Source organism: Corvus brachyrhynchos, unplaced genomic scaffold, assembly GCF_000691975.1.
Source record: "Corvus brachyrhynchos isolate BGI_N302 unplaced genomic scaffold, ASM69197v1 scaffold6, whole genome shotgun sequence".
NCBI classification, from domain to species: domain Eukaryota; kingdom Metazoa; phylum Chordata; class Aves; order Passeriformes; family Corvidae; genus Corvus; species Corvus brachyrhynchos.
This window is the reverse complement of record NW_008238632.1, coordinates 3,993,666-4,012,146: the sequence shown is the minus strand read 5'-3', so window position 1 is coordinate 4,012,146 and position 18,481 is coordinate 3,993,666. Positions and strand designations below refer to the sequence as shown.

The window sequence follows — 18,481 nt, the reverse complement described above, 5'->3', positions numbered from 1 at the left end:
TTGTTCTGAAAACAGCATTTCTAACTTCTTCTCATGCTTTTTCTTTTTTTTTCTATTTTTTTTTTTCCTGCAAGCAACTTCCCACTTTCTCAATCTGGAAATTTCAAGTATACTTAGACTTCTTTCTTATTCACTTCCCTCTTTTTGCATACCTCCTGCCTCAGCTGCAGGTCACTTTTGTCAGATTATACTGTTAAAGGACATGTCAGAGATCCCCTGCAACTTAGGGCTCAATAAGATCACTTTTTTTTCCTGTGTTGCCAGTGGAAATATTAGTACTGGGCCTTGGTTGTATTCAGCTGGATGTTATAATATGTTATTTGTATTTTGATATCACTCAGAAGTCTCAATCTTAGGTCTTTTGTGGCACAGTATTTTTAAAATTTAGAAAAATCTCATGGGTACATTTTAATTAAAAAAATAATATTTAGCCACTTGTAAAGAATTTAATAATGAAAATAACAATAATATTCTTCCATTGCTAACTTTCTTCATTATCTCGTTCCCGAATCCTTACCACTAGCTACTTTGTTATGAAAATATAACTTTATGATAATAAGGGGGGAAAACCCACATATTATTATTATTAAGAAATATATGCAAAAGAAAGAACCCAAGTAACAAAAATGAGAGTTGTCTTGACACCACACAAAAGCTGTGTTACTCTTCCTGGGAAAGGTAACTTGGTGAGCAGAGAGTTTGCCTACCATTAGGACCCCAAAATGTGTGAGGTGGTTGCACAAGCACACAGTTTCATTTTCATTGGACTCTGCATCCACTTGGCAGCCCGCAGGGTTCCAGCCACCGTTGCCACCTGTGGAAATGAAACATGAGAAACTTCTGTCCAACCAACACATGTCAACCTCTCTTTTAGCAGATTTCTCACTTCATCTTGTGCAAACACAGAAGTACTTTCTCAAACCAAATGAGCCAGCACTAAAAACAATCAGGAGAGAAGCAAGTGTCAGATTTCCTAGTTTCTGCAGAGAATCACCCCAGATGAGTGTCCCAGGAATGGACTGGTGAGCAGAAGCAATAGACGGAGATGTATAATAAAGGTGGGGAGGTTTTTGGTTAGTGAGTAAGACCTACTATGTGGATCACACATTAAGACATACCTTAGTTTTACCCAATAATAAGATGGTTTCAGAACTCCTTTTTCCCCCACTGATGTTATGTCTACACCTGCCTGCCTCCCACTCATATATCCTTGGGCACATGAAAGCTTTTATTGCTCAGGAGCAGAGGGTCCCGCCCTTCCTTTCTGCAGCATGTAATGCAGAAGGTCAGAGTGGGTCATCCCAATGAACCCTGGTGGCCTTTCCAAAAAACATAAAGTGAACTATTCCCAACTCACCCCACCTGAAAAGGCCATTCTGAAAAATAAGTAGAAAGATTTTAGTTTTAAAAATTAACATGCTAAAAACTAAAATTTCTTTTTTCTTTTTTTCCCTGCCAAAATATGAGCTAGTTTTTAAAAATAATTAATATTTTTGACTCTTAAAGACTTTTTTTTCACAGCTCCTGACAAAATCCAGCATAATTTGCTCTGTAACTTCAAGACAATCAAACACTCAAACTCAAGACATTCTCTCAAAATACTGTGAAGATGTTCCAAAACCACTTAAAACTCTTCTCCACTCAAGCAACCACTGGGAATAGTTTCCTCCTTGTGTGTTTCTCCTTTAATGTGATTCTCAAGTTCAGCTTCCTAACTAGTTTCTATGATTATTTACTCATTTTTGTCCTCCTGCATTCTCCTCAGTTGCTCTGTATTTCCTGCTGCTTTGAAGTACAAATTCGGATGGTAAATTTTATTTCTTGTAAGACTCTGTGTACTAAACCTCTCCATCCAAAATCCTACAGCTTTGTTTCATTGTAAAGGAGAGTAACATTTCAGTAGTGATCTCTAAAACAGAAAGATCTGGAAAGTCATCCCAGAGAACAACTTTGTGCAAAGGATTAAGAGCATGAGTAAAACATCACACACAGGTTTGGCAGTAGCAATGAAGAATGTTCTAAAATGTTGCCTTTAATGTGTGTCTCCATATGCAACCAAAAAAGCTTAAGATCTGTAACAGTCAAAATCTTACACTTATATAACCCAATTTTTAAAAACATGAGCAGTTAAAAGTATGGCTAAGAACCATTCATGTATCTGAGCAGCATTATAATTTAATTTGCTCATACAGAGAGATCAGTGAAGAACTGCAGATATGGGAAAAAAGTGGAAAAACTTAATTGAAAATTTTAAAATCCTAAAAAATTTGCATTAAACTTAAACTTTAAAAAGGAGTATTTAACATTTGCTGTTACATGTAACTATACTAATAATATATAAGTAACTAATAGAAGAAATTACACACTTCATTGAATGGACTTTACTGAATTCTGTAAAGATTGATTTGGAAGCAAAATAGCCAATACTGTGACCGATTTTAAAACTCAGACACATTTATTCCCCACATGAAAGAAATTACAGTATTTTTAAACTCACCATTTTTGTTCATATCCCAGAAGACACAGGTAGGTTTAGGATCTTCCTAAGAATAGATGCAAAAGTAGACTTTGTATACATCTTCAGACCTAAATCTCATCAACATTTACAAAAGCTATTGCAATGCATATATTTTCATTTAACCAGCAGAAGAATCTATATCATTTTGATTGTTGAAAACTTGTCTCAAATTAAGAGTTTTTTCTGCTAAAAAGACAGATTTGTCCAAATTGCAAAATCTAGAGCACTGCTTCTATGTACTGTTCGACAGTTCCTTTTGTACATCCTCAGAATAATGAAGTTTTCTTGTGTCACTGAAGTTAGCCATGAAAATGATGTCTTTATAGAATCTAAATACTTTTTACTGTTTACTTCCTTAGGGCTTCTCCATGAATCCTCTATGAAAGGCCTCGAAAATGTGCCAATGCCTGATGAACCCAAGTGGAGGTTGTTTTGCCTCACCTTAAAATATTCATTGTAATGCAATGCAAGATAAAGTTAATCGAGCTGTGAAAATTACAAATCAGGTTCTCATTACATAAACAATTTACTTAGGTATTGCATTTTAACATTTTCTTTCATGGCTCTAGTGCTATTGCCTCTTTTGCATTAGATACTGAGAACAGACTCAAGCTCACACATATTCTAACTGAAACAGTATGTGCCATAAGGTTGCATTTGGTCTGTATTTCCCTAAATTTCCTGTAGTCATCTCTTATTAATGTGTTTCTGTCCATTCCTCTGCTGAAAACCACATGACAACAAAATAATTCTGGCAACTATTAACAAAGCGATTAATGTTTGGTCAAAGAATTTAAGTAATTATGAAGTTCCAGTGTAATAAATCATGTCCCTGGTCATGAGTATAGTCCTGAAACACAGGTTTCACCTACAGTTATTGGCACAGAAGTTACCTCCGAGGGGCAGAATCAATGGTCTTTCAGGTGCATGTTAGCTCATGAATGAAGTACGAATGCATGAGGATGGGAGAGGTTATTTGTTTCTACTTTTTGCTTACTTGCTTTTGTTCTAGACTTCTTAATTTCATTTTTCGCTTGCTCAGAATCCATCCATATAAATCAGGCTATATGCTTAGCCTTTACTATATATAATTCACATTCCTGTTCCTCTGAATAATCAGTCTTGTTTTACCTGAATTTTGGTATTCTTGTTTTACCTGAATTTTGGTATGCTTGATTGTAACCTTCACATAATCCTGAAGATCCTGAATGGTTAAGTTTCCAATACTGCATGCCACAACAAAACTGGTCAAATTGGCAGGATTTTCTGCATCCTTCAAAAGATTAAAAAAATATAATAAATGCTTACATGGCACATAACATAAAGGCCATAGTACACAGTTTCATTTTTGCTGTGTGCCAGAATTGTCAGCATTTCTGTACTTTTGATCACACAATATAAGAACATTATGTTTATAAAATCAAATTATGGGTAAGCCTCATGGAAGCTTCCCTATTTTCCTTGTAGTCATAAACATACATAGGCACAATTATAGAGAGAGGTTAGAAGGCAAACAAAATTATAACTCAAACAATGTAGCAGATAACAACCCATGATATGATTAGCTCATTTCCCTAAACAAGCATGAACGAGCTCTCTTATCTTATTGTTGAAACTATCCTTTATTAAATGCAAAGTTTTTAGAGAGTAAACTGTTTTCTGCATATAGTTGTTAAATCATCCTCCATCTTAAAATGAATGACTATGAAGTAGTAAACATATTCAAAGCAATGTTACATACTGAAGGAGATAGCATTTTCTGTAAGATCTTATTTGATAGGTATTTAAATAGAATTCTGACATTATCACTGACCAATATGATTTTTAACCTGCAGCTGACAATTTTCTGGAAGAGAAGTTTTCCTTGGAAACTAAATATTTATTAAAATGGAAGTGCATTGGAAATGCTATTTTCTTTTGATGAGCTTCTATTGAAACCTGATATTTAGATGTCTGGTTGGGAAGCTTGGTCACTGTCTGTGGCAGATCATAGGCCAAATGAAGTCTATTGCCACTCACTTTCTCTCCCAAAATCTGGTCTGCCAAACTTCTGAACTCTCAATTCCTTCCATCTAGGGGTCTTGTTCACGTAACAAGATGTCAGGTATCAGCACAGCACTGGGCTCGTGAGATCCCACCACTCATGAGAGACACAACAGTTTCAGTTATTAAGTGCACATTATCCTGAGAAAAATATTTTATTTTTTAAGACCCATATCCAAGAGTTTTCAGACACAGTATTTCAGATTATACTGGAGCTTTGTGGCAAAATTTCCTAAAATCTTAAAAATTGAAGAGGAAGGAAAATGCAAATTTCTAGGCAGTTCTTGAGCATTCAGACAAGAAAAAAATCTCTTGGTTACCACGTAAATTTGCACATCTGACAAAGTCTATGAAAGTCCTTCGACATATTTCTACAGGTTTCAGTGGATTCTGTCTGTAAGCAGATAAGAAAAACTAGACACAGTTGGTCTCTTTAGAGAAAGCAACTTACTATATTCTTACTATTCTTACAAGGTAATAGAAATAATGTGTGCATTAAAGCAAAATAGAGACAACTACTTATTTAGCAATAAGGCTGTGCTCAGCTAAAGTTCAACAGTTCGGGCATAGATGTGTACATGGAACACACCTGCCTTTGGTGAAGTGAATCCCACCCTGAACAGCTTTTATATAGTTCTCTAAGTAACATAACCATCTTGAATGAATTACAAGATAAAACTTACTAGAATTATCTCAGTTGAAAAAAACCCCCACCACCTCCAATGCTGCAATGTATGTTTCACGGTTATGTTGAATACTTTTATGGAATACAGCGAACAGTTTTCAGATACTTGTAATTGCAAGTGGAAGAAATATGAAATGCAATAAAAATGAAAGACTCTCATACTAATATATACTATACAAAGTTATTTGGTTTGAGATGGCATGTGGATCAGCCTATTTCAATCCCCTTTTTGTTGAACTTCTCTATTTTTAGACTTATTAAAAATGTGAGGATTGCACGTTTTTAATTCATTGTGTTAAACATCACCCATGAAGAGTTCGAAAAACACACAAAAAATGAAAGGCATTTTAGTTGCTAATTCAGGTGCCATTTTTATGGTTTTTGTTTTTCAATGGCTTATTTAGTACTGCTTAGAAATGCATTCTAGCACCATTAAGGGACACATTCTGACTTCATATGATTTGATGCCATTTTGACCAGCCTCCATCTGTGTTCTTCTGGGTTTTTTTTAATTAAAGATATCCACCCTGTTTTTCTCAAAAGCAGGCTTAAAACGAATACAATTTAAAATAAGGATACTTTGGGGTGTATTTCAGAAGGCAACTGTGGGTCATGGTATTTTCTTGCCTAGATTATCTGAAGAATCTGGATACACTCCAATAAAAACGATAATATAGGGACAATACAATACTAAGGAGTTCTGCGGATGCACAAGAGCCAAAGGTCACTTGAAATACTGATGGGAAAACAAACTCAAGTCTTCTGAGACATATTCTACAGTTCACCATGAAACAATGTTTCCTTCTTAATTAACTGGGTTTTTTTTTTCCCAGGTAAGTATGGTTTTGGTTTTCTTTTTCCAAGCTGCAAACTCTTCCTAATATTTTTGGCACCTACCATGCAGGCACTATTTGCAATTACCGTTTGATAAGACCCAAAAAATAAAAAAATCAAATCTACCTGAGCATGTTCAGGTTTCAGGTACAAGCATTGTTATCCTTATTCCTACTGAAATATGGTGTGCTTATGAGAACACAGGTATGAAAAGAATAGTGTGTATATAGAAACAAATGTTCTCTGGCTGCTAACCATCAGCCCAGGGACTCCAAATGAATACAAAGCAGTCAGCTGGATATGACTGCTAACCAGCTCTTATAAGGAAAAGAGAGTATTTGGCAGTGTTATATGCCAAATCCTGATAGAAAAGAACCTGGCTCCACCGAACATCAAGGACTTACATTAATGCATTTTAACAGAAGTTATGCCTGTTAAGAGGCCTTGCTTCTTTCCTCTGATTTTAAGCAGCTGGGATACAATTTTCCATAGATTACCCCCAAAAAAGGTTTATTTCACATGTAACAGGAATTTGCAGTTAAACCACTGACTTCAACTCAACTTGGGCACCTCAATTATTTTGCTACTCTGAACATAAGGCTGTCTTTAGCGCCTACATTTGCTGTCATCTTTTAATTCCTGTAACTCATGAAGTACTGTGAAATTATTACACTACAGGAAACTTTTAGCAGCTGGCTTTGACCCACCCTCTCTGAAATGACTTCAAGCACATTAATGTTTACCTGAAAAAGACCATTTTTATTGAAGAAAGTAAACTGAGCCCTGGATATAACTTCAAACTCGTCTTGACTTAAATTCTTCAGTAAGCTTGGTGGCAGAACAACAGAAGCGAAGGCACTTGTCTGATCCTTGTCAAAATCTATCTGTTAAATGAAAACAGCAAAAGAACATGTTCAAACAATGAACAAACCATCTGTTGTCCACCACTGGGTTCACACTCTTACACAGAAATATCTAGATATGGGACTAGAACCAATCAAGACTAAAATGACTTGTGTCTATGTAAGAGTTGATGCAATAAATAAATTTTAAAGGCTGGGAAGGTTTTCCACCTTTCCAGCATGAGATCAGCCTTCTGCTACAAAAACATATTAGACAAAACCAACAAAGAAACAAACTCCTGCACTGCTATAATGATGATTTGGAGATAACGAGATGGCAATTACGACAGTCATAATCATTTTCAGTAAGGTTCAAGATACTTTTCCTCATAACAAACAATGTTGAGAACTAAAAAATATGCTCTGAATCTTTCTGTCTTAAATTGTATTAGCTGGCTTGATCTGCACATCTGAAATAATTCTCTTATGAGCTTTTATAGTTTCTCTGCTACAGAAAGGAGATTTAAAAATTATTAGTGTCACTTCTCCATATTTATTGTGCTATGTAGCACAAAAAAAGACACTTTCTGACATCATATAAATTTAATCTATACTGGCAATGTATCAGACATCTAAAAGCCCTCTGTGGCCCAGGGATGTAACAAACGAGGAGGAAATAAAAGAGGATGTAACCCTGCATTTCATTAGCAATTCTATGAAGGATCACTTTCCCACCATGGCCTACTCAAGGTGTGCCACCATATCCCTTGAAAGAAGGGGAGCAAGCCAGCTCACAGTGGCTCTACGTAAAAGCTTTTAAGAGTTTTACTGTGAGATATGGAAACTCCCACTACTGACTTCCCCAGAGGCATCTTGGTCATGTATTTATGCCTCTCATGGAGAACTGTATAATTGTAAAAGCATCACTAGCTAATAGAAAGTTAAAAGTCATAGGCTACTGACAGATTATTCACCCTTGGAAATCAGTAAGAAGTAGCTCATAGATATCTCCTGACAGGGATAATGTAGTTCAAACTCAGGTTTACAGAGGATAATTCTACCACAGTAAACAGAAAGTGTGTATGTGATAAAGATGTCCCATTAGGCATTGTCTGCAAATACAGTGGAAGAGGTTTCTCCAAAGAAGCATGGATATATTACAGGAACAATTTAATAATATGAATCACCAAAACCTTAGTCAAAGGTTTGGCAAGAAACATAGAGTGGATTGAAATAGAATCTTTCCAAATTGCCATGGATAAATTTGCTTGGTATCTACTTTAAGAAAAAAATACTAAAAAAATCTGGAAACATTCTGACATACGACTTGAAGACTTTAATGTTCCCTGATGAGCCTAGGATAGATCATCTCATCATTAGTGAAAAAACTTGGGCTTTCACAAGGGAATCTCCCTTCAGCAGGGAGAGCAAGTATCTTTCTTACAGGCATGGAAAATATAAATGGTGACCACAGCTGCTGCAAATTTTCTGGTAGGAAGGATGCTAAAAATTCTCAATCAGCTGTTGGAAATGTGAAAGTCTGAGAAGAAGCTCATGTTCCAATAGGAACACTATAAATAATTTGACAGTTTGGATTTTATGATTATTTAGACAGTGCTGTAATAAATGATTCCAGGACGAGAAAATTCCTGGATGTCCTCAAGCCACAGATGGTAATTCCTTTTATATGTGTGATCATCCAAAACCTGGCTTTAGAATTTTTCCTTTCCTCCTTCCATAAATAAAGGATGAAATCTGCAGGAGAAACATTCCTTTGATAACAAAGAACTATTCAGCTTCACAAACAGCTACTGAGCTGCATTAATGTAAGAGCTAAACGAAAGTAGATTTACAATCACCAAAAATTTCTGATAAAATTGAATCAAAGAATTTTTAGCTAAAATATATAGGAATATAAATATGTGAAAACTCAACTACATTAAATATATTTTTATCTATTTAAACAAGCATTCAAGTTTTGATCCAAAGTCTATATACACGCACAAGTCCTGAAGCCTACTCTATTACTACTACTTTTTCCAGAAAGTAGACTTTTTTCTGTCTTCATTATTGTTTTGATTTCTGGAATATATAGTATCTTATAAAATTATCAGATTTTTATTAGGATTGTTGAGTTGCCAGTTTGCAGCGGGAATTAATTTGTTTCTCTATTATTCTTATACTCTAGTGATTAGTCTTTAACTGTTTTTATAATGTCATATTTTGTTGAATTCAGTTTTAGTTCCTCTGGCCCAAATGAGAGCAGATTTTTTTCTTTTTCTGTGTAATATTTTCTGTGTGTTTCTCCAAGTAAGGCTCACTGTACTTGAATGGTTAAATACCCAGGAAACTGAGATTACATTACCACTGTCACAGACTTCCTATTTAACTGAAAAAGAAAAAAAATTACATTGCATTTTTAAAAGCATTTAGGTCCCATAAGATGCAGACAGGCATGTAGTGAAATTTATAAATTCTTGGCACTTCATCACTACTGATTTCAAAAGAACCTTTGGAAAATCCTATAGGTGCTCATGTGCATCTCAAATGTTATTTCAAACTTTAAGATGTCTGTTTTTTTCTATTTGTGGGAAAAAACTGAAAAAAAAATATTTTTGAGGTGATGATAAATATCTTAACTATAGTATCCTGTCTAGATACTGTAGCACTGGAGACCTTCCTACATTTTGCGTGATCTCTGTTTGTTTTATTTTTTAACGTCTAGGCTGGTCAAGCTCCACATGAAAGACTTGAACTACCTCAGACATCCTAAATGGTACAAGCCAATCAACCTGTGTGTGGACAGCTGCATCAGACTTAAGTCTCTTTTAGCAGTAAATGTTTAAACTATACTGGAAGGTTGAAGAACTACTGTATCTGCAGAAATCTATATGTAGATACCTATATCTAAGTATCTTATTTTAAGGCTGAAAGACATCAATAGAGTTGTTAGCTATTGTACAATAGTCAGTACTGCAGATTGTTAGAGGTTATTTTCCTTTTTCACTAGTAAAAATACCCCACAAAACTAAAAAAGGTTCAAGTGTGTTCTGGATTTATAAGCAAATTACTTTTTATCTGCATGGAATGTGAGTTTATCTGTGTTTCCTGTCACTCAAGGAAATACTACATTAATCTGTTATCTGTTTGGATGATTGTAGGAAAAAGGAAATAGAAAGTAGGTGGAGAATTGGGAGTTGTAAGTGGATTTATAGGAACCACAGTAAACACACTTGGAACGACAGGCACATTTCATGTTCAAATACAACTGCTTGTTCTGTACCTGGAAATCAGATGCATTATTCTGTGGACTGACACTGAAAGAACCACCTTTGAATGAAGTTGAATTTATAGAAGACACTCCAAGTGCGAGATTTCGTGTTGAAATAGTCATGGATGGTCCAGCAAAATGGATCTTTAAAGCCAAGGCATCAATAGTTTTTAGAGCTCTAAAAACAGAAATAAAAATTATTCTGGAAACTGAATACAGAACAAAACTTACTTATGCTCTGCATGCTACCCACATCACAAGATGATCCTCTTGTTACTGACTGTGTTTCTGTCACCCATCTGTGTATTCACAAGGATACTATTCGACTGTAAATTTATGCAACTCTCTTGAAAACAAAACCTTTTGACTGACAGAAACTGTCTGACTACATATCACTGGTCCTGAAATAATTTTCCAACAATACTTAGATCTATACTACATCATGTATCAGAAGACTTCTTTTCCAGCCAAATACTTTGTCTTTGTCATGTACAGTAAAAGAAGAAATATTTGTGTCTATAATTTGGAGAATTCTTTTCAACGGAAATCAGAAGAGTTTGATTTTCTTGTTTGTCTATACATGGAAGGATGAATCCTTACAGCCTTGCAGGTTGCTCTCAAAAACTTTTCTCAAATGCAGAAATACTTACTCTGAAGATGAGGCTGCCAATACACTGTCTGAACTGGTTAGAATATTGGAAAAAATTGTCACAACAGTAGAACCCAGAGATTCATCAATTTCTTCATCATTCACAATTTTTTTGAGCTTCTGCACAACGTCATTTACTTTGTCTGAGGTCAGCTGCTGCCCCTCGCCAGTGAGATTCAGAAGCTGATTTGCGATATCTGCTGCATTTTCTGTGAGCATACAGAATCAAGCAAAAAGAGAAAATAATGCATTACAGTCCTGAAGTAATCCAGAAATACAAATTTTTATTATCACAGTTGAAAGCTAGCGTGTGTTCTATGGTACCTGTAATGAACATGGGATTTTATCCTTTGGTCAAATTTGAAATTTTTAAAAAATGTATCTAGAACCTGCTGATTGTATACTGTCCTCATTGGCTGTGTCTTTCTTTTTTTTGTTTTGATTTGAGTTTGTAAATCAGAACTATTATAGAAAGGGGTAATTGAATGAAAAAGAGAAATAAAATGCATATTATCTCTCTTTTTTTCTCCTAATGCTATCCTTTCTTTTTCACTGGGAAAAGGTTTCACTCTTGAAGTGAAACAAATGCATTTCAAAGTCTCTATTACTGAAAAAGTAATCACTCCTTTAAGCTTTCCAAAGAAAGTCTGATCCCCTAGCAAATGTTTCAGTCCTTTCAGAGGACAGTACTCTTACTTGTCAGAGGGCTGACAAGCACAACATACAAGCAAATTTCATGAGAAGAATTTTCCTAGAAAGGAAAGTTTGATAGCGTGTCCGATGGCAAAACATGTTAAAACGGTAATTTCAATGCCACCTGGACAGAAAACTAATAAAAACACTAGCCTTTTACAACATCAAAAAATATTTGAGGTTTACTGGAATTCGCAAATAACATTTTGAAAGATCAGCCTTCTTTAGTCTGCAACTGGCTGTTATTTTTTATAATACAGTTTACAGTCTACAGTCTAATATTGTAGAATGTTCATTTTACATGACATGATGTTTTCATATAATCTGACTGCAAGTACTCAATCGATTAAGTTAGGTAGCCAGGCTCCCTAGGACACCTCTATCAACAACAACAAAAAAAAAAAAAATAGGCTTCTCCAACAAAACAACTCAGAACAAGAGCTTACTGTAGGTATTCTGAAATACATATGAGTGTCTAATTCTTTTCACCTGACTGAAATGTCATTTAATTCAGTAACTGGTATCCAGAGCTTTTAACGGGTGAGCTGAATTGAACTTGGGTGCACTTCCCCAAAGTTTAATTATTTACTTTGCACTGATTTTTTTAGAAGGATTTTTAAACAACTTAGCATAAAGAGAAAAGATATCCTTCCAAAGACCAACATTAATATACCCACCTGTACAGTTTCTAAGATCAGGCTGACCCCAGTATGATGTATAATTCTGCAGACCCAAGTAGCTAAAGAGGAAAAATGACAAAATTCACATGAAATATAGTAACAAAATTACATAAATATTTCATAATTCTTATGCAGGTGTCACAGTGGTCCACTCTTCTCAATTCACTAGCATTCCTGGTAACATGGCCCCTAGTGAAACACAGTATGTATACGTGACAGTGAAAGTGTATGATTGATTAAATGATAGTGCTGAGAGAAACCCCAGTTCTTCAGCAGAAATTCTTGCCTTGTATTTCAGGAAATACCCAAATTTTGACACAAACTATTACACCTCTACTATGGCCTAGTCAGATGCAGTTTCTATAATTTCTTCTTGCTATAAATGGCTTTGAGCAAGTAAATAGCAAGCAGTTCTTGAGTAACTCCAGTGAGGGAGACACCACAGCCTCTCTGGGCAATCTGTTCTGGTGCTTGGTAACCCACACAGTAAAGAAGTTCTTCCTCACATTCAGGTGGAAATTCCTGGGCATCAGTTTCTGCTCACTGCCCCTTGTCCTATTGCTTGGCACTACTGAGAGGAGCCTGGCTCCATCCATTTGACACCCTCCCTTGAGATACTCATAGACATTGATGAGGTCCCCCTCAGTTGTCACTTCTCAAGGCTGAACAGGCCCAGCTCCCTGAGCCTTTCCTCATAAGAGAGATGGTCCAATCCCTTAATCATATTTATCACCCTGTATCACTGGCTCCAAAATTAAACACACTTTTGCCTCAGTTTTCTTTAAAGACAATCATGTTGTCACAGCATGGAAAAAGGCAGGATGGTAAATGGGAAAAATTTATCCCTTTACTCAGCACTTGATAAAATAACATTATTCCTCAGCTGATCACATTTATTATAACAGCACAGGTAATCACCAACTGTGGAATGCAGATGACTAGAAGAGACTGTTAGAAGAGCTTCCTCTTTTCCCAAAACACATCCCACCAGTGCTCCATATTAGCAAAAGCTAGTGGAGGCAGAGGCAAGGAAGGCACAGCACAGGGCAGAACACAGTACTTTATTTTTTTAATGAGAAATGCTGTATGCAGACAATCAATGGTATAGTGTAGACCACAAATGAATAATAAAGATAAGCAATACTGGGACAGCAAAGGCCAGAAACCTTAATTTTTAATGATTCTGAGGATCTGACATAAAAACAATCTGATTTCTGCACTACTCACTCTACAACAAGAGTTGGTCAGTCAGAATCAGTTCTTGTACAAGATTAGGAGGCTGAGGAAGTGAGTTATTTAAATATAATGTGGGTTGCTTTCCTGTTTGGCACTGAACCTCAAAGCTGATTCATATCCATGTTGCCATACTGTTTTCAAAAAGTAAAAGATCTGGTCTTCTTAGAACATGTTCCAGATGCAATGTGGGTGGATAAGACATACATATTGCATTTAATGATAATCATCCTAAATACTGAAGGAATTAATTAATATTGCATCATCATAACCATGTTTAAGGCACTCAAAGCCATAATGTTTTGGTAATATATAAATGGAAGTAATAATATTCCCTTATTATAAATGGGAAATAGACCCACAGAGTTAAAGTCTTTTGTAGATGTTTGCAAAAAAAACCTACATTAGGGAAAATTTCTTAAACCTTAAAAACACAGGTTCAAATTTTAAAGCATAAGATTATCCCCACCTTCAATTATGACTAACTACTGGCAGAATATTTGTTTCACAATTTCTTTTACTTTTTGCCTGATGAGACGAGGTGTTTTGGATTAAGACAAATACACATCTCATCTTCATAGAATTTTATTCTAAATCTTACACAAGTCAGATAGTAGTGGTGGAGTGGTAGCAAATGTGAAGCGTTGGGTACAGTAACATAAAGGTCACGGCCAAGTGCAATGTCCTGCGTGTGGGTCAGGGCAATCACAAGAACAAAAAGAGGCTGGGGGGAGAATGGATTGAAAGCAGCCCTGAAGAGAAGGACTCAGGGATGGTTGAAGACAAGCTTAATAAGACTGGGCAATATGTGTTTGAAGCCCAGAAAGCCAACCATAGGCTGGGCTGCATCAAAAGCAGCATGGCCACCAGGTTATCACCAGGAAGTGATTCTGACACCTTAGTCTGCTCTCATGGAATCTCAGCTGGAGAACTGCATCCAGCTCTGAGGCCTTCAACGTAAGAAAAATGTGGATCTGTTGGAGCAAGTCCAAAGGAGGCCCACGAAGATGTTAGAGGGCTGGAGCACCTCTCCTAAAAAGAAACTGAGAGAGCTGGGGCTCTTCAGCTTGGAGAAGGGAAGGCCCTGGGGAACTTCCAGCAAGTAAAGGGGGCTACAAGAGATTTGGACAGGGACTTTTTACAAGGGTATGTAGTGACAGTACAATGGCAAATGGTGTAAAGTAAAAGAAATTAGGTTTCAGTTAGATATTAGGAAGAAATTTTTTTTACTTTGAGGATGATGAGGCACTGGCACAAGTTGTCCAGAGAGGTTGTGGATATCCCATCCGTGCAAGCGTTCCAGGCCAGGATGGATGGGGGTCTGCCCAACTTGGTCTAGTGGAAGGGATCCCTGTCCATGGCAGTGGGGTTTGGAACTAGATGATCTTTAGAGTCCCTTCCAACCCAAGCCATTCTATGATTCTATGACTTGAATCAAACAGTTTCATTCTGTAAGAAGGTGCTATTTTTAAAGTCATGCTGAACATGTATTAATTGTGGGCCCCAATATGCCCTACAGAAGTGGTAGATTTTTTTTTTCTTACCAATGAAATACATACTATTATTGCACCCACCTAATCTCTCACAGTATAGAAAGCGTCTTCCTGAAATACAACCCCAGCCAATGGCAACCATTATATATACCTAAATAATAACTATGTATAACCAGAAAGCTGTGTCTGAAACAACCCAGCTTCTCAGATACTTGAACACTTACCAGGTTCTTGATGCAGTCTGAACTGAGCTCCCATGGCAAAATGTGATGTTGGTCACAGTAGGCCTGGTATCTGGCCAAAAATAGTTTGGAGGGTTTTCTTCAGCTAAACATTTTTCTGTAAAAATGAGTATATCAGTGTTAATAGTAAATTTCTTCACCTAATCATCCTCCATTTCTTGTCCTCAGCTCATCAACCAGTCTACAGCACAAAATTGTCTTCACGTGAAATGCTTGGTTGTTTGCACTGCTTCTCAGGGGAAAGATTTGAATGTGCATGCTGTATCCATCTGCACAACACCAGCCTCCACCTCTTCCCTCCCAAAGGAAGGGCAATCTTTGGTAGAAGCTGGATGGGAAAAGACAAGAGCTAAAAGAAGATTGATTAAGGGCAACAGCTGTCAGGAACACAAACAACATTGAGAAGTGGGGATGAGGTGCCTTAGAGGTCCAAAATATCTCATTTTAGCTCTGACTGTAGAGCATATTTCCTTATCCTCAGACCATCAGAGGAGCTGTAAGGGACTGTCCCAGCCACTTTGAACTAGACAGCAAGACACTGACTAAAGCAATCCGGACAACTTTGTTTGTGTTAAAAGTGGTATTTTGAGCATGGCTCTCTGAGATTAGTGGACCAACAAGGCTTATAGGGACAATTTAAAATCTGAAACAATCATACTGTTTGGAAATGTGTCATTATTTTAACACAGAAGATGCTTATTTATGAACAAGCAAAAATAAATTTGTTGTGCAACAAAACTGAACACTACTTACCCACTGGATCAACATCCACAGTATGAAGTTGATATCCTTCTTCCATGGTTCTATTATTACTTATGAGCTTCTGTCGGATGTCTTCCTCTTCTAAATTGATGTTGTTGGTAGCATTATAAACCAGAAGAGCCAAAGCGCTAAAACTGCAAGCAAAATTATCCATGTGTTTCAGTCAGAACAGCAGAGGCCAAATATGTGGAAATAAAAATATCTGACAAACTCTGGTTTTCTGAGTATGGAGCAGTGTCACCAAAACAGTGCTGCTCATTAACTTTAAATTATTATTTTGGTATATATAGGGACATGACAAGAATATATGGTTGGGAAATTTCATCTTCTAGTTACCATTAAAGATGCATCTCATCAAAAGAGCTAAGAAGTGTTTTCAGAAGAGTTCAGAAGATGAAACCATAGAGTTGTGAGTTCTAAATGGGCCCTAATTAATTCTAAAAACCTGGTTCCTAATGGCTTAGGAACTTAAGAGCTGATTCACCCCACCTCACAAAACTTGTCAGGGTGGGACAAGTCATCCTCCAGAGGATCCACCTCTACACTGACTACAGAGAAAGACTAGGAGATTAACAAAGAACAGATGCTTAACATTTAAATCTCTTAAGTTTTTTATGGAGTGAAAAACACCCTGACATACTTTTGAAGCTTTTAGTCATAATTAGGAAAGACGCGTTCCTCAGATGAGTAATTGAAGTTTGAGCACTAATAGCTGCTCTGTACTGTAGCCCACTGCTACTTTCTTGGGCATAAAAAGTAGTTCAAAGTGCCCAAGCCTCTTTCCTGTGAACAAAATAAAACAGTCCCCACCCTTGTCCCAAAACATAACTTTTCTGGAAGGGAAATCATGAACAGCCAACCAGTTCTAGCAGGACACAGGAAATAAGCCCAGAGTGGAAGGCCCAGAAATTTCCTCCTGGGACAAAAGGAAACTGGAGATGAGAATACGTCGGTACACAAGAGCATTGCTTGGCTCTGACTAGTAGGAGGTAAGCCACTAAAGCACGGAACATTGGATGTCCATGGGAGCCAAAATGTGGAAAAAAGGAAAAAGCAAACCTGCTTTGGGCTGTCTTCATCTTAGCCTTGCCCTTGGATACTCATCAGCCTGAATAAAGACAGACCTTTGGAGTGTGTGAGCTGTTCCTGGCAGCCTGGGCAGTGGTGGCACTGCCAGCACACATACAGTGAGCAGGGCACACACCCCTCAGGGGTTCTTTCACCTGTGGCCCCCTGTGCAAGAAAGCAACAGCGAGCTAAAGGGGTTTGTGGTCTACAGGAAGAAGAGTAGCAGAAAAAAAATCTGTAGGGGTTCTGAACAGGGCTAGTAGGGTTTTCAGGTATACCTTCCTAGACAGAAGAGGACTTCAGTTAAAAAAGCCCTCAGAAAGACACCCCCATGATGACAGCTCAGAACTGCACTTCCATATGTGCCTAATTTTCTTGACATATTCACTGTTTTACTGGTAATATGTTGCTGGAGAAGAAAGATAAAAATGTGACCACCTGCAGGCTTGGCTTTCTCTTTTCCCACTGGATGAATTTTAGCAGAGAAATTCCAGCTATCCCTGGCCAGGTCGCTCCTTCCCTGCTCCCAGAGATACTGAGCTCCTCCTAACATTCCCTTGGTCTCTGTGGAGTGTTTAACATGTATATGGCAAATAGCCTCAGTAGGGTGGATATGCATTAGCAGGCTTTTGCTGTACACCTCAGATACATTACAAGCACAAGTTTATTACAGCATTTATTTTTAGCAGAAGTATGGAAATTGCCTACGAGACTGCCAATTCCTTCAGCCCTCCAGTACTTCAGCCCCAGAGTCTCCTGGCAGTTAACCATCTTTCCTAAAAGATTCTGGCTTCATTTGTCTATTCCCTTTACTTCAGAAGAGGAAAACTTAATATACTGATGCCACTCCCTACCTCAGCACTCTGGCTGCAGAACAGACATTCTGAACAGTCACCACTACTCCTTAGCTGCCTGTTTCAGGATTCCCAACTAACCAAATGATATTTAGTATCCATAACTGTGAGGAGGGATAACTCCAACAAAATGGAAGGGATAATGAGAGATGTGAGTGACTGAGATAAGAACTCAGACCAGCAGGGAACCTGAATCATTTATTCAAAGAAACAAGCTGGTTTTATAGACCTTTTCAAGGCACAGTATTTCCTCACATGGTAATTCTCAGTACGTGACCTATCCCATGTTGCCACGTCAGCAAAACGCTTTCCAAACGTCCTTCTGTGGGGTGATCACACGCTGTTCATCTGCCTGTCAGCTCCTGGCAAACTCCCCTCCGTAAGGATCTGCTGTGTGACACCTCCTCCCCACAGAGTCCAACAAAAACAAACCTCTCTGTGCTGCCATGTGCTCCTTTGTGCTACCATATACTTCTTTGTACTACCATGTACTTCTACAAGCAAGTCACACAACCTATAACCCAAATCAATCTTATCTCTCCTCACAGATAGATGCCGCACAACTGGTTGCAGCTACATTGAAGAATTACAGAGAAAAGTATTGATTATGAAGA

The 18,481-nt window shown here is 37.2% G+C and overlaps 1 protein-coding gene across 4 annotated transcripts in view; it reads right to left on the bottom strand.

Annotated features, from left to right (window-relative positions):
• ADGRG6 (adhesion G protein-coupled receptor G6) overlaps positions 1 to 18,481 on the bottom strand; it is a 108,131-nt gene that overhangs the window by 20,551 nt on the left and 69,099 nt on the right. For all 4 annotated transcript variants that reach the window (XM_017737255.1, XM_017737254.1, XM_017737257.1 and 1 more), the window contains 9 exons: positions 15,937 to 16,079; positions 15,166 to 15,280; positions 12,213 to 12,274; positions 10,844 to 11,051; positions 10,206 to 10,371; positions 6,824 to 6,964; positions 3,675 to 3,791; positions 2,498 to 2,543; positions 708 to 814 (listed from right to left, as the gene is read on the bottom strand). In XM_017737255.1, the coding sequence (XP_017592744.1) occupies positions 708 to 814; positions 2,498 to 2,543; positions 3,675 to 3,791; positions 6,824 to 6,964; positions 10,206 to 10,371; positions 10,844 to 11,051; positions 12,213 to 12,274; positions 15,166 to 15,280; positions 15,937 to 16,079 (1,105 nt within the window). The remainder of the gene's footprint in view (positions 1 to 707; positions 815 to 2,497; positions 2,544 to 3,674; positions 3,792 to 6,823; positions 6,965 to 10,205; positions 10,372 to 10,843; positions 11,052 to 12,212; positions 12,275 to 15,165; positions 15,281 to 15,936; positions 16,080 to 18,481) is intronic.